This window comes from Montipora foliosa, chromosome 6 (genome assembly GCF_036669935.1).
Source record: "Montipora foliosa isolate CH-2021 chromosome 6, ASM3666993v2, whole genome shotgun sequence".
Taxonomy (NCBI): domain Eukaryota; kingdom Metazoa; phylum Cnidaria; class Anthozoa; order Scleractinia; family Acroporidae; genus Montipora; species Montipora foliosa.
In genome coordinates this window covers 1742817-1759833 of record NC_090874.1, presented here as the reverse complement: position 1 = coordinate 1759833, position 17017 = coordinate 1742817, and the positions used below count along the sequence as shown (strand labels likewise).

The 17017-nt window shown below is 38.2% G+C and overlaps 1 protein-coding gene across 2 annotated transcripts in view; it reads left to right on the top strand.

Moving 5' to 3' along the window:
* LOC138006246 (transcription elongation regulator 1-like) overlaps positions 1 to 17017 on the top strand; it is a 58549-nt gene that overhangs the window by 30955 nt on the left and 10577 nt on the right. For both annotated transcript variants that reach the window (XM_068852462.1, XM_068852463.1), the window contains 3 exons: positions 495 to 659; positions 2263 to 2445; positions 13925 to 14104. In XM_068852462.1, the coding sequence (XP_068708563.1) occupies positions 495 to 659; positions 2263 to 2445; positions 13925 to 14104 (528 nt within the window). The remainder of the gene's footprint in view (positions 1 to 494; positions 660 to 2262; positions 2446 to 13924; positions 14105 to 17017) is intronic.

The window sequence follows — 17017 nt, the reverse complement described above, 5'->3', positions numbered from 1 at the left end:
TCCTGCTATCAGTCTTCTGAATAAAATTAAGAGAGCTAGTGGCATTGAAAATAATTGTTATCCTTGACTAAAACTGGTTTACAAATCTGGTGACATGGACAGCAGTTTGCTTGATATTGGACTCTTCCTGTCACAGTTCATCTGCTGTACGTTACTTTGTTAACGTTTGGGATGCAAATGTACATGTAAAGATTATAGTCTGGTAACAAGTTTTTATAACTCCACACCTGCAGGAAACATTTCAATGCAGCCATGCTACTCGCTAAAATTTTATTAATCTTGTTTGAATGATCTGTTTTCCTTCAGCAAAATGTCAGTACATTATTAATATTTTTTTGAAAGCTTACTGATTTTTGAAACCCAATACCAGGTGTTGGAAAGTACCCAAAGGGGTTGGGGTTAGTGTTAGAACCTAGGGTTAGGGTTAGGTGAGGGCTATTGTGCTTTAAAATGTTGTTGCAGAGAGCAACATTTTTTTCATTCAAATGTTACAGATCAGAGATGATTTTTTGTTATTACTGGATGAACAAGAGCTTGACAGCAAGGCGCAGTGGCGCAAAGTCCGAAGTAAGATAGAGAAAGACCCACGCTTCAAAGCAGTTGAGAATACATTTCAGCGAGAAGAATGGTTCAAAGAGCATATTGAGCAACTTTTTAAGGTGACAATTTCATTGCACTATGTACTTAGCGAATGGATTTTGCTCTGTTTATCCATTTTGATCTTAACAACAAAGAGCTGCTGGCTTTCTGTGTCTGTCAACAACTAGAGCAGTAATCTCGTTCCCAAGGTCTCCTCTATGCCTCCATTGTTCAACGACAATGGAGGCAACAGGAGCGAATCACTTTTTGTGTTTCCATAATGTAACAACACTCGTTGATGTGAAATGAACATCTGTGCAAAGTTTTACAAGGACTTTTGAATTTGCCTGTTTGATATTTCAAGGAAAATGATGACCAGTGACAGTACATGGCAGCAAAAGACCTAAAAGTCCTAAAATAACAATTGTGTGCCTTAAATTGGCGTAATGAGGTTGAGCACGGCTCCTTCAGCCCCCTCGTGTTTACACCCTATGTCGGAAGTGGAAGGGAGGCTGAGCGCTTCTTAGCTGAGCTCGCACACAAAGTCTCTGAGAACAAACACATGAGCTACAGCACTGTGATTGGCTGGCTCAGAGCCAAACTCTCCTTCAACCTACTAAGATCAGCTGTGCTATGCATAAGAGGTTCAAGAGCACCCAGGCAGAAGTTTAATGTTGAATCTGAAGCAACTGGAAAGATCAGATAATTAACTGTATATACATATTACATTGTACATAGATTGTTAAATTTTTGAAATCCTTTTTAGGTGAAGCTTTAATAAAGTTTTTATTTTTCAATTTGTTTGCTACGATGAAATGGGTACAGAACAAGTTGAAAGAAGATTACTGTCTGTCTGGGACTCGTGGATACATAAAATTAGTCCATGCAGATGCATACTTGTCTTCTCAGCCGTAAACATCACATTCATCGCCAAGTTATGGTTGATTTCAGAAGCATCTGAACTCTCAAAGTTAAACAGATAAAAGTATTTCAAATGCCTCAAACATGGGAAAAAATCGTATCAAACAACAAAACATACAGCTGATTGGAAAACATATAATTCAGATTTTGTGAGCCACTTTAAAACTCACAAAGACAAAATAATTACTGTACATGCGTTCCAAGGTTAACTTAGCCAAGAGAGTATATGACCTTAGGTCATCTATTTTGTTTAACAATCATTGTAAAAGTGGAAACAATTACATATCAAATTGTTTACACTCAGACCTGAAGATTGAGGATTTTTTCTACATTGAATACTGTGCATTATTCCAAACCTTTTCTTCAAAAATAACTATTATTGAAATAAATGCTTATCTTCCACTCTGTTTAGGGCAGCACCAAAAGCTGGTTTCCAGAATCCGGAAAGCAGAAACCAGAATTATGCACAATTTGGGACAATTACAATAACTTATTCACTAGATAACTCAATCTGCTGGATAGTGATTTATCCAATGGATAGCGTTATCCACCTTTTGAACAATCGAGGCCTGGTTTCTTGTGCATCTTGATTGTCATTAAGTCTTCTAATTGGAAATGCCCATAAAGAAATGATCTTAATCAAAATTAATTTTTATTTATTGTACATGGTCAATTTGACATAAAAGTAATAATGTTTGAAATTTATTAAAATAATAAACATATTTATTTGATAGATATGTGAAATGTTTTCTTTGCTCTCAGAGAGAGAATGCTGATTTGGAGAAAGAAAAAGAAAAGAGAGAAAGAATAGAAGCTAGCCTCCGAGAAAGAGAACGTGAAGTGAGAGCAAGCCAGGCTGAACTTGCTAAGGCCAGAGAGAAAGAAAAAGAACAACATTTAAGAGACAAAGCAGAACAGCATTTTAATGCCCTGCTTGCAGATATGGTAAGGATGAGAGAATATTATTACTAGTAGTTTCGAAGACTAGAGAAAGTGAGATGCTGCGAAAGATATCCTATATATGATGTAGATAGTGTACTAAATACTGAAACTATGTGAATTGGAACATAAGGATCATGGAACAATCTGAAAAGTTAGGGGACTAGAACGCAAGTTCAACAGTTTCATCACAAATGTCATATGGTCTCAACAGTTAATAACTCTGATGGTATTCCACTAACAGGCAATGCCTCCATTGCATGATCATTTATTTCTACATCTTTATAATGAGGATCATTTTGTGTAAGCCAGGACAATGCATCAAGGATTTTTCAAAAGCAACTGGTTCTATTTCAAAAAATGCAGTGTTCAATTCAAGTGAAAGAGAACATAAATATTCCTCTAATTTAGAAATGTCAGCAAATTTCATAACAGCAGCAGTGCCATTTGGATCAGGCATACCAAAACAATTACGTGCATGAGAATCAACCATGTAAATACAATCTGCTTTCTTTATTAGACCCATGATATAGCCTTCTAATGTTGTAAATGCACAATCATTATCACTGAAAGCATTCATCAATGCCAAACGCAAAGTGAAGTATGAAACCTCTTCATGCTTGTGACGAGCGATTTCTCCTTGACCAAAATCTTTGTAATTTATCACCCACAAAGGTTTATTATGTGCCTCTACCACCGGTAGATCAGTATTAGTCACCCAAGTAAGTGACTTGTTATTGTTGTCCGCCCAAATAAGCAGATTGTGTGTTTGTGATTCTGCCCAAATTTGCGAATCCTGCTTTGTTTTTGACGCAACAGACAAATTGTTGGTATTAGCCTCCATAGACCAACATACTGCATCAGGTAAATAGTTCAGAGACAACGTCTCTGTGTCAGGAATGGATCTACTTTCAAGAGCATCCAAATAAAGTCAATCTCCTTCCACGAGGATGTGATCGACGGTGGCGGCAGTCCACTCTTCGATTGGTAAATCCTGACAGGGCCAAAAAACTAATTGTCTTCTCCGTGAAATGTCACTGAAACGTTCGTGACCTTGATGAATGCTTCCAGAGATGAACACACTTGAGTTTGACATAGCTATAGTTAAAATAATTCTTACCTAAGGCAACAGAAAAACACAGCCTGGAGAATCCAGGGAATATTCCATTGTTTGAGCGTTCCGAAAAATCCTTAACCAAAGACAAATTTTCGAAAAATCAAGATTTTTGCTAGCTTATGTGACACAGTGATCCTGCACTCTGATACTTGTCGAGATTAGTGATGCTGCTCGCCTCCGGCTTCGCAGCAATTATTATTATTATTATTATTATTATTATTATTATTATAAAAATTATTAGTGTGTAAAGGAGTCTTGGAGGCGAGTGGCTCACAAATGTGCGCTAGCCAGAAGTTAGGAAGTGAAGCAGGGATACATGCAATGCATATCACATTTGAGGGGGGTGATACCGATGTTGTACTGCTCATTGATGCCACTGATGCATGTAATGCATTGAACAGAGGGGCTGCATTTCATAATATTAGTAAGAGTTTTCTGCCCAATAATTGCAGCCTATGAAATTAACATGTATAGACAGCCAGCATGGCTATTCATCACAGGTGGCAAAGAAATCATGTCGGCAGAAGGAGTGACCCAAGGTGACCCTCTGGCTATGGGCCTCTATGCTTCAAGCATCCAGCCTTTGATTACGAGTCTACAGTCTTCGCTCAGTGTAAAGCAATGCTGGTTTGCAGACAATGCAATTGGGGCTGGCTCTATAATGGGACTAAAAAATATGGTGGGATCTTCTGAACACAACTGGCCAGGAGTTCATTTACTTTCCGAATGACAAGAAGTGCTTGTAGATGTTTGAAAGGCGATCAGTCATCATGTTGATATGTGTTAAAAAACCGTTTTATCTGATCTGGTTTTAAAATTTGGTCATATATAGATAAAAAATTGTCTTCTATGATCTTTTTGTTTCTCCAAATGAGATCCAAACAAAAGGAGTTGTTTACAAAGTTAAGTGCCGGTGTTGCAATTTCACAAACACAAAGCAGGCACACGCAATAATAGAGAATCGGCAATTAAAGACCGTGCTGAAAACACGGAACATGACATTTGCGTCAACTGTGTCCAGATCTTAGAAAAGAATGGTAACAATAATTATTATTGGCACAAGAGAATTTCTCTGGAATCGTGGCACTCTACAAAAGACTAGAATGTAGTGAATGAACGAAAGCCATTCCTTTCTGTTTACAAAACCTTGATGAAACCCCAGGAGAAACAATGATTTTATTTAAATGACAAACCCTCACTTAGAACTGCATATTTTACTCTGAAGAAGGCTGCAGTTGCAAATGACAATTCAGTTTAAGACTATTTTTTATCTAATATATATATATATATATATAACCAAATTTTTAAAATCAGATCAGATACAATGTTTTTTAACACATATCCCAACGTCAATGACTTCCCAGCTCCCAACATCAGCGGCTTCGAAGCTCAGTTGGTTAGAGCGTCGCACCGGTATCGCGAGGTGACAGGTTCAAACCCCATTGAAGTCCTGAATTTTTCAGACTTCTCTTCACTATTGCTAAAATTGCTATCATAACTGCATTTGACATTTTTAACATTGACCTACCCTGCAGTCACATTCGCTCCAGAACCTTGCTTGCTTGGCCAATATTTGGTTACCTAGCACATTCCTAGCTTGTCACAGGTGTGACTGACCAAACATGGCATTGCTTGCTTGCTTGCTTAAAAATGAGGCGTAGTTGCTTAAAACTTCACAGGATCTGCAGCTCAGCTCAAGAGCGCTCTGCAGTGCTCTTGAACTGTGCTAGGTAAACAACTCTCGAAAGCTGAGCAATAAGGAAGAGGGTGGTAATTTGATAGCTTGATCTTTCATAATGAAGTTTTGATTTAAGGTGTAGCATTACTTCATCCAGCTGTTGTCGTAAGGACCTGTGAATCATTTCTACTCAAATATGTTCAGGACGCCTTTCCCTTATGAGGCTTCCAGGTCATCGACCATTCCGAACAAGCAAAGCAAGCTACCAATTGTTAACTTATCCACCGCTGATTAATTGCACCACCTTCCACGTCTCCACGGAAATTCGTCGAAGGTTTGCTTAAAACATTTTTTGTAATCCTGCTCTGGCAACTGTTCTAAGAACAGTTGTATAGTTAGACAAAAGAGGTTCGCCTTCCTCATCAGCAGAAACAGCTCATCCATTTTCAACGAACTCGTGACTCAAACTCTAGCCCTTGCTACTGATCTGGTTTTAAAATGTGGTCATATATAGATAAAAAATTGTCTTCTATGATCTTTTTGTTTCTCCAAATGAGATCCAAACAAAAGGAGTTGTTTACAAAGTTAAGTGCCGGTGTTGCAATTTCACAAACACAAAGCAGGCACACGTAATAATAGAGAAACGGCAATTAAAGACCGTGCTGAAAACACGGAACATGACATTTGCGTCAACTGTGTCCAGATCTTAGAAAAGAATGGTAACAATTATTGGCACAAGAGAATTTTCTCTGGAATCGTGGCACTCCACAAAAGACAAGAATGTAGTGAATGAACGAAAGCCATTCCTTTCTGTTTACAAAACCTTGATGAAACCCCAGGAGAAACAATGATTTTATTTAAATGACAAACCCTCACTTAGAACTGCATATTTTACTCTGAAGAAGGCTGCAGTTGCAACTGACAATTCAGTTTAAGACTATTTTGTATCTAATGTATATATATGTAACCAAATTTTTAAAATCAGATCAGATACAATGTTTTTTAACACATATCCCAACGTCAATGACTTCCCAGCTCCCAACATCAGCGGCTTAGAAGCTCAGTTGGTTAGAGCGTCACACCGGTATCGCGAGGTGACAGGTTCAAACCCCATTGAAGTCCTGAATTTTTCAGACTTCTCTTCACTATTGCTAAAATTGCTATCATAACTGCGAGGATCATAGCTTATCTGCAGTTCTGTGTATGTTTTCATTTCATATATAATTTTGTTCGTTCAGGGATATGGCTGTCAATGTGACAATGCATGGACAGAAACACCTAGGGACAGTGATTGGGTCAAGAGAATATCTGGAGGGATATGTTGATGAAAAGGTGACTAACTGGGTCAATGAAATTGTTAAGTTGGCTGAATTCGCAGTTTCACAGCCTCAAGCGTCATATGCTGCCTTCATCTTTGGCCTAAAGCACCGGTAGACCTGTTTCTTGAGAACATTTCCTGGTGTACAGGACGCTCTAGAGCCGCTGGAGAATGCAATATCGAATGTGCTTATTCCAGTGGTCATGGAGCATAAAATGTGATCAGAGTGATAGGGAAATCCTGGCCCTGCCGGTCTGCTTGGGTGGGCTTGCATTCATGAATCCTTGCTGTGAAGCAGAGCACAAATATACATCATCGGTCAAAGTAACCAAGCCCCTCGACGAAAAAATTGTGTCCCAAGCCCATCCGCTACCAGATGAATCCCAAGTAAAATTAGCATATCAAGCTGCTAGAAGGAAGAAAGACTAGTCACTGAAAAAAACTGCAGATGACATCAAGGAAATGGCGTGAACAGAGAAGGGAGTGTCAATCTGGTTGATGGTGCTGTCTGTCAAGGGGATGGGTTTTGATTTAAAGAAGAGGGAATTTTGTGACGCCAACAAGTTACGCTATGACTGGCTAATTGATGATATTCCGTCTACGTGTGTTTGTGAGGAGCTCTTTACGGTAGACAACACTATCAGGGGTTTGCCACTCAAATGCCGAACGTATAGCGACTTCCAGAAGAAGTGATTATACTCTACAAGAGTCCTCAACATCAAACACGGAACACGCTAGTTGTCTCGACAACTGGCGGAATGGGTAAAGAATGTATGAGGTATCACTCCAGGCTTGCTGAGTTGATTGCCATTAAGAAGGGAGAATGTTATTCTCAAACAATCTCAGATTGCGGGCCAAAACCTTGTTTTCATTGCTGAGATCTGCAATACTATGCTTGAGAGGCACAATGGAGAGATCTAAAAGAGCTGCATTTGACATTTTTAACATTGACCTACCCTGCAGTCACATTCGCTCCAGAACCTTGCTTGCTTGGCCAATATTTGGTTACCTAGCACATTCCTAGCTTGTCACAGGTGTGACTGACCAAACATGGCATTGCTTGCTTGCTTAAAAATGAGGCGTAGTTGCTTAAAACTTCACAGGATCTGCAGCTCAGCTCAAGAGTGCTCTGCAGTGCTCTTGAACTGTGCTAGGTAAACAACTCTCGAAAGCTGAGCAATAAGGAAGAGGGTGGTAATTTGATAGCTTGATCTTTCATAATGAAGTTTTGATTTAAGGTGTAGCATTACTTCATCCAGCTGTTGTCTTAAGGACCTGTGAATCATTTCTACTCAAATATGTTCAGGACGCCTTTCCCTTATGAGGCTTCCAGGTCATCGACCATTCCGAACAAGCAAAGCAAGCTACCAATTGTTAACTTATCCACCGCTGATTAATTGCACCACCTTCCACGTCTCCACGGAAATTCGTCGAAGGTTTTGCTTAAAACATTTTTTGTAATCCTGCTCTGGCAACTGTTCTAGGAACAGTTATATAGTTAGACAAAAGAGGTTCGCCTTCCTCATCAGCAGAAACAGCTCATCCATTTTCAACGAACTCGTGACTCAAACTCCAGCCCTTGCTACTGATTGCTTGACTGACATCACAAGCAAGCATGCTTGAGGATAGTCTTAAGCATGAATGGGACCGTGGGGCTAGATATCTAAACTAGTGAGGGAACCATTTGCTGAAGAACTATTATTTAATTTTTATACAGAGAATTGACTGAAATTTCAAACTATACATTACCATGTTTTCATTAGTTAATTTCTAATTTCTTCTATATTTGTATATTATTATATTTTTTAGGTGTAAATTTTCATTTCACCTACAATGATACTTGTAGTTTCTTTAGCCATAGTGAAACAAAACAATGCGATCATTAAATTTTAATAATACCTTACCTTCTGATCTAACATCTGAATCTAATGTTAATGTTTTTAAGAGTAAGGTAAAAACATTCTACTTCACTGGATTACATGTTGTATTCGATGCTGATGACGCTCATACTTTTAAACTTGTCTGCTGTAAATGTCATAGGATTAATAATTTAGTTAGATGTTCTTGTTGATTTTTTTTAGAAATTACCAGTGGGGAGGGATTGGTGTAGTTAGTGTTTATGTTCATTGTGTGGGTTGGGTTGGGTGGGTGATACAGCTTGTAGGGGACTTAATGTTCTATTGTGTTGTCACCTACCTTTGTTGGAGACCTACAAGTAAGTAACCCAAGGCATGACAAATTCCATCTAGCTAGAGGCCAAAGCCATCACTACGAAAATGCATCTAGATGACAGAATTAACATCACTGCAAAACGCTAAGCCTTCGTTAATCCTAAAGATCACAAGCCTAACTTCGCCAACAAACCCACATGTCACCTCATCCACCTGGCCGGCTAAGGCTGAGATCAGCAGAATCAGTAAAACACTCCTTGACAGCATTAATGCCAAACTTGCTAACCACCTGAAGCTAAACCAATGGAAAAATACCAAGGCAGTCTATCTTGGTTGAGTAACGTCCAGCACAAAGATATGTCCTTGTTCATTGCATTTGACGTAGTAGAGTTTTAACCATTGATTTCAATTGAATTGCTAAGTGAAGCTCTACGATTTCCATCTGAATATGTCTCCATAACCGACATTGAACGGCATTGAACGGCATATCATCCTTCAAGCAAAAAGTTCTATTCTCTACAGTTATGGTGAGCCATGGGGTAAAAAAACCTCATCTTGGCTATTGCCTCGTGGATCCACAGATACTATGACAATGTTATGATCAATAACAGGACAGAATCATGAAAAACTGATATCAATTTGGTTAAATTAATATACAATAGACCACAAATGAAGAGATGACACAACTTAAGTTTACACCAAAAAACTTTAGTTTAAACTAAAGTTGTGTCTTCTCTTTATTTGTGGTCTATTTTTGATTTATTGCTTGGAGAAAACATCTACATAACATTTTTATTTATTTGTTCCAAAATGGTGGCCTCACACCAACGTTCATGATGATGACCTTCGATTCTTAGCATTGTACAACAAAAACACCGGCAAGAAAGTACTAATAGCAGGATTTAAAGGTTTTTGGCTAAATTCTGGTTGAATTTCCTTCTGCCACTTATAGTTCTATTTGTCTTTGATCCATGTCACCTTGTAGCTTAGACGTTTGTTTCCTTAAGTTCAATATTTCTGCTCTGTATATAATTATGAGCCGCTATTTTTGTGATTTGCAATCATTGTAAATAATTTTTTTAGTTTTTAACTTTTAACCTGAAGATGGGCGACCCTAACCCTAACTCGTATATTAAACCCTGTCCAAAACAGTCAAGAGTTTGTCTCTTTGCCGCTTCTTTTACGTCCACTAAACTACAAATTCGCGTAGAGACATTGTATCCTGTGGATCCTCTTACTGGGAGTTCATTGTTAGGTTAACCAATTGTACACTGTTACACATTATCATCGAAATTCCCGGAAGGGGACATTGGCTTGTACAGAGACGACGGCCTGGCGGTCTTTAAGAATATGAACGCAAGAGCGGGCGACAAAGCAAGAAAAGCCTTTTCTAAGGTCATCGGAGACCTTGGATTGAAAATAACAGTGCAAGGCAACCTCAAGGTGGTGAATTATCTCGATGTCACGCTAAATCTAACAACTGGAAGGTATTTCCCATACAGAAAACCTGACAACGATCCATTGTACATCAACGCCAAATCCAATCACCCACCTTCTATAATTAGGCAAATTCCAACATCCATAGGCACTAGAGTATCGAGTTTGTCATGCGACCAAGACGAGTTCGATAAAACCTCGCAGTTGTACAACAACGCCCTGAAATCCAGCGGGTACAAAGAACGAATCCATCATGTTGCAAATCAAAATCAAAACCAAGGAAGAGCAAAATCCAGAATCAGGTCAAGAAAAATCATATGGTTTAACCCGCCATACAGCCAGAATGTTCGAACCAACATCGCTAAATCATTCCTTTGCCTGATAAACAAACATTTCCCAAAGTCACACAAGCTCCACAAAATATTCAATAGAAACAACCTCAAGGTCAGCTACAGCTGCACTACAAACATGGCTAACATAATCAAAAGCCACAACCAGAAGATCCTGAATGAGTGCAACGAGTCCTCCAGTGAGAAGAAATGCAATTGTAGAAACAAAAACCTTTGCCCTCTTGACGGTGCATGCCTAACCAGCAACATTATCTACCAAGCTACTGTCACAACAACTTCCGGTAACTCAAGATCCTACATTGGCATGACGGAAAATGAATTCAAAACACGGTACAACAACCACAAGCTTTCTTTCAATGACAAAAAACACTCACATGACACTGTACTTTCCAAGCACATCTGGGACTTAAAGGACAAAAACATCGACTACGCAATCAACTGGCGCATCGTAAAAAGAGCAAAAGCGTACAAAGGCAACCCTTCTCGCTGCAACCTGTGTTTATCTGAAAAACTTTGCATCTTGAGCGCAAAAAACGCCTTTCTCTTGAACAAGAAATCTGAGCTGGTAACGAAATGCCGCCATGAAAACAAGTTTTTCACGACAACCAATCACCGGAAGCGTCGCTGCAACCGTTCCTAAATTTGAACACTTATATATGACACCTTCTCGTAAACAACGATCAGTCTGATGATCGCCTTGAGCGTGAAACTCGAGTAACTAGTAATACTTTCCTTCTTACATTTGTATGTATATATATATATATATTGTGGAAGAAAAAAACAAATAAACTACAACTTCATCCCTACAAGCCTGTTTCGTGGTCGCCCACTCATCAGGGGATTTAATGAGAATAAACTTTACCATCGCTTATATACAATATAATTTACATGATCTAACTAGTCTAATTTATGCAGTGAGAAATTGACAGTTTAGTTGTTGCGTAGGAGGGCTTTGTTTCTGTGGTGGCAAGAAGACACTAGTTCATTACGTTTGTTTAGTGTTGATAGTTCGGGTCAATAGGTGATTAGGAATTTTTCTTTGAGGCAGAGGTTTCATCTTGTACTACTAGGTCAAGGAATTTCTGTCCGATATGGGTACACAAATTCTTAATTCTCATTAAATTCCCTGATTAGTGGGCAACCACGAAACAGGCTTGTAGGGATGAAGAAGGCCGAAGGCCAAAACGTCGTATTCAAGCTGGAGCAGTTAGAAGTTTGCGTCATGTTCATCCTTTTACACTTATATTATGTGCAGTTATATATATATAAAATAATGATCAATGGTAGTAAAATTTCAGTTCATCGTTTTATTGCTACAACGCTGTTTCGTACAGGCAATTGCCTGATGAGTGTGGTCATTCTTCGACCATACGAAACAGCGTTGTAGCAATAAAACGATGAACTGAAATTTTGCTACCATTGATCATTATTATCACTGCTCCTCTCAGAGTTGAACGCTTTCTAAATTTATTCTATTCAAGTTCAAGAAGTATATATATATATATAAATCCCCTGGTGAGTGGGCGACCACGAAACTGTCTTGTAGGGATGAACTTGTAGTTTATTTGTCTTTTTCTTCCATATATAGATAGATAGATAGATATATATATATATATATAGTATACTGCAGACAGGACTCTTTCGGCCTTCTGGGCCTCATCAGTGCAGTGCTGATGTCTAGGATGGAGGTTAAGCTTATAAAGCCACCCCAAATGTCCCAAATATATATATTATAATTATTATGTCTTAACCTGTAGATTTACTATGACTGTTTGTGCGCTTAAAATGTACTGTACTATAGGCTTTTGCTGCAACCTCCTACCATTACTCATGTTTAGAATTGTCTGGTAGAATGAGGGAGAAACTGTCTCTGCATTTAAGAATGTAGTCTTTTAATATTCTATCATCCCAACAATCCCATTTTGTCTGCAAAATCATTTGTGTACATACAAAGGCCATTATTATTACCGGTAAGTAAGTCTTTGACATAACTTTTCGTTCACCTAGCCTCTCAAGGTTATAGTGTAATAATTAATAGCAGAGTTATTATATAATTTTTTACTGCTCAAAAGAAATGGATGTCTGCTTAGGATGAATGCCAATAATTTTGCCAGTGTACTTTTGCAGTCAGGTAAATAAGTACACTTTCAGAATATGGAAAAAAAGCAAGTTCTTTCTCTTCTGTTCTGAAGGGTAGCCTGCTTACAGTACTGATCCAATGCCTGCCTTATGAAATTCGTTACGATTAGTAATTAGGAATGTTGATCAGTCTATCAAGTCATTTAAGAAGAACCTGAAAACCCATTTATTCACTTGAGTTTTGACCGAGTAATAGTTGTAGCAGTTTTTGTACATATATATGTATGTATTTACTTAATTATATAATTTTTATTTTATTGCACTATTATTACCGATATTAGTGTTGTTTTATTACTTAACTACAAGTTTGTAAATAGCACACTTGAATGTGTATATAGATACTTGCGCTTTAGAGCAGTTTTCAAATGAGTGTCATAAAACCAAAACCAAAGTAATTACTTTGGCCAATCAAAAAGGACGGAGACAATCCAGTAAACCAATGAAAACTCGAAGTAATTTCATGTAGCCGACACAAAGCATGCGAAAATGTGAACGCGCGAGCCACGATTGGTTTTGGTTTCACTTCTGATTGGTTGGAAAAATGGCGCAAAAACTTTGAACCAATCACTGAGTGAAGTAATGCAAAACCACAGTAATTCACTGATTACTTTCGACACTCAGTTGAAAACCGCTCTACAAGTCAATACTAATAATAATGTTAGTAATAGGAATACTAACAATAATAATAATAATAAGTTGACATCACATTTCTTCGAAACTCAATTCTTGAAAAGTTTGAGCATGGAGCTGCAATCTTGGTCAAAACTCTTGGGAAAAGTTCTGGTGTGAACATTCTTGGAAATGCACTCATAAACAAAGGCTATTTTCCCCCCTCTTTCCCACACCATTGTTGATAATGTTGTGTAAAATACTGTGCAAGCCTTTGGCCATTTCTTAGCCAGCATTGGAATGGGGGGAGGGGGAGAAAGTAGGAAGAATGTAATCTTTATCACACAGATAAATTAGGTTATCACATTTTCCCGACAAGTTTTGTCCAAGATTGTGGTTTGAGTTGAGTTTTGAAATGTTCAAGGCCTTTTGAGAAATGATTGTGCCAATTTTGGAGACCTTCAAGAGTTTTGAATGTGTAAAATAACATTTCGCATTCAAGTGTAGAGGCATCTAAACTTCAGCGTTACTTGAGGGGTTATAACATGTTGGCATAATTTTGCAAAAATTGTTTCCGATAATGTTGTTTAACTAGTTCCTATTTAACAACTTTGGAACTGTCTTGTCACAAATAATCCTTCATTTATCTCTATTTTTGCTCTTAAGGTTCGAAATGCAGATGTTGGATGGAAGGAGACCAAAAAGAGTTTGCGTAAGGATCATCGTTGGGGAATGGCTGATGCTCTGGGAAAAAGTGACAAAGAGACCCTTTTCAAAGAGCACATAGAAAACTTAAACAGAAGAAAGAAGGAGCAGTTTAGAAAACTACTGGATGAAACTCATGAGGTATATTCATAAGAATAACTTCAAATTCGCTTAAGAGGGGTGGTGAGGGGGATTCAAAACTGTGTATTGAACTTTCTGTTGTGTCCTGCTAAATGACGTGCAGTTTACATGTGCGAATGTTACGGTGCCATGTGGGGAATATAATTGGAACATACGTTTTGAGGTGTCAAGACTTTCTCTGGTCAAAAACCCCTCTTCATGTAGTAGATTTTGTTCCTTCGTAAGGTTACTTTAATTTGTTGTTCTCCTCCATCCACTAAGTTCCTTACCATGGTAATGGCAGAATGACAACACAGTCTCCTCCACCCAAGCAAAGGAAGTACGTTTTGTTGTTGTCACTCAAGAAAACCACTTCATCAAAGACGTAGCTTCCTTGCTCACAGAGCCTCCATTTCTCTTGGTACTTTGAAATGAGGCACTCTGGTTTGCAATGCTCTTTGATCGAGCAGTTATCCACAGTTGTGGAAGAACAAACTGAATTGTGAAGTTTTTTAAACATGCCTTGAAATTCTCTCAAATGTACATAATTTGTCATTGTTTTTGTCCACTTATGGTATCATCACGTACTAAAATTGGTGGAGAAGATGACTTATCATTGAGTAATCTATACACACATGTAACACCACGCCAAGCACTGAGTCCACTTGCTCCTAATCATTAAACGTTAAATTACATGTGTGTTAAACTGCATTTACATTTTTGTTCGAGTGGATAAATGTAAAGGTCACCTAACCCCCAAAGTTTTAAGCTGGGTACTTGGTGACACAGGTAACATTAGGAAATTTTTGAGTCGGACAGGAGATGAAATCAGAATAATTTTCAATTTTATGGCACTAGCAGTTGTTAATGCCTTACAAGAATTCCCCAATGGTATCATATAACCTTCTTAATTCCACCAAAGTGACTGTTTGGGTTAGGGTTTGTTTATGGTGCATCAATGATGGGTGATCTGCAGGCAGGTTATTGGCATTCTGGCATTTTCAGGTGTTGCATAACTGTTCGGAGCATGATGTGAGGGCATTTTGGTGATCACTGGGTCAATGGTATTCTGATGCAGTGTATGCATGCTCCCTCGCATGTGCTTATAGTTTACTCCGCTCAGTGTATGTGTGTTTTGTGTAACTCGCATTTGTAATGTCCTTAGTTATTATCTACATTATGTATACATGTAGTAGGTTCATGGACATAAAGGAAAATTTTGTTTGGGGAGGCTAAACATAATTTGCCCAAATAGAACTTTTTGTTCAAAGCTGCAATAAGATGATTCTTTCGTGACATCACGTTAATTGCCTATACCTTGAGAGCACGGGCAATCAAAATAGTACAAATATTTTTGGTAAATTGAGGTCAACATTTCTACATGTAAACTAATGAAAAAGAGTTGCAAAACTTACTCACTTTAGCTCTAAAATAATGAAGTATGATTCTCAATGTCATTAATTATTAATAAGGTAATCATCCAAGAGGCGCCAATTTTGTCATGTGCACGTGGTTTGAAACCCCGGTGAACACTGCAATGACACGCTATCCATGAGTTTCATGTAATATCAAACCCTTGAGTTTGATCACAGGCACCCCAAGCTCAGTCTGAGCATGGCCGACAAAGATATAAGGATTTGTATGAGAATCCAGATAAAAAGCTTAAGGTAATTATATGAAAAAAATCTCAATTAAAAAGCCTGACCTTATTGCCATCATGGATACCTCCCTTCCTGTGTGGTTATTTTCCAGATCCGACGCGATTTGAGCCATTTCACAATTTCGTGGTTGTTAACAGTTATAGTAAAATTCCAAGGCTGGAAACTAAATTCTCAGGTGCCACCAATTTGAGTCAAGTATTCCTGGATAAAATATTCCCACGGTCACAATTTCACATCAAAATCAATTGACAAAGATTGAACTTTGAGCAACGTCTGGCGGTGAATATTGCAACAAAACAGCATTCAAAGACGGTGCTTTAGCACAAAAATTACCACAACTTCGACCGTTGATAACAAACTGACCCTTACCAGGGTGGCGGACCATAGTTTGTCAACCACAAAATTTCTTTATTTCCCCGGTTCTACTGGCATGACTGCATTGACTCAGTCGTCCAATCACAGTCACGCGTCCTTCGTATTGACAAAGTTCAAATACATTTGCGGAAAGCATTGAAAGATGCGAGAATGAAAGCCATAGTAAACAATCTTTTGCGCATTCGTGGCGCTTTTATTAGTTAATAGGGTTTTGTACATAGTAGGCTGTTTGAGATCGTTTGCAAATGAAATTTGTTCCCGTAGTTTATCAAGCGCAATTTTCTGGGTCCCCTGACATGACTGCATTGACTTAAGCCTTCAAGGAATATACATTGACATGCAGGATATTGGATAGGATATTGTGCTATGAATATTTTGTGGCTGGACTTACTGAAGCCAGTGAAATTTAATTATTAGCATCTCAGAGAAAACACTCGCGTCGGGAGACCCAGGGGAATAAAAAAAATTGTGCTTGATAAACTATGGGAACAAATTTTATTTGCATAATTAATGTTAATATCTTGAACGCTTGATAAATACAGTTACGATCGCGAACAGCCTACGACGTACAAAACCCCATTAAGTAATAAAAGCGGCATGAATGCGCAAAAGTTTGTTTACTACAGCTTTCATTCTCACATCTTTCAATGCTTTCCGTCTTCGTGAATGTGTTTAAACTTTGTAATTTTTCAGGCAAAACGCTCTTGATTTGGGCAACGACACTGGAGAAATCATTATAAAATAATGCTGTTGGTGTGATTTCCAAAAGTCGTAAATGAAGTTCTAGTTACTTACTTTTTAGATGATTAGATACCCGAAAGTGGTTTCTTCCTTGATTTGGTAATTTGAATAATATCATGTAAAATGTAAAATGTATCGTTTTGCTGACATCTGCTGC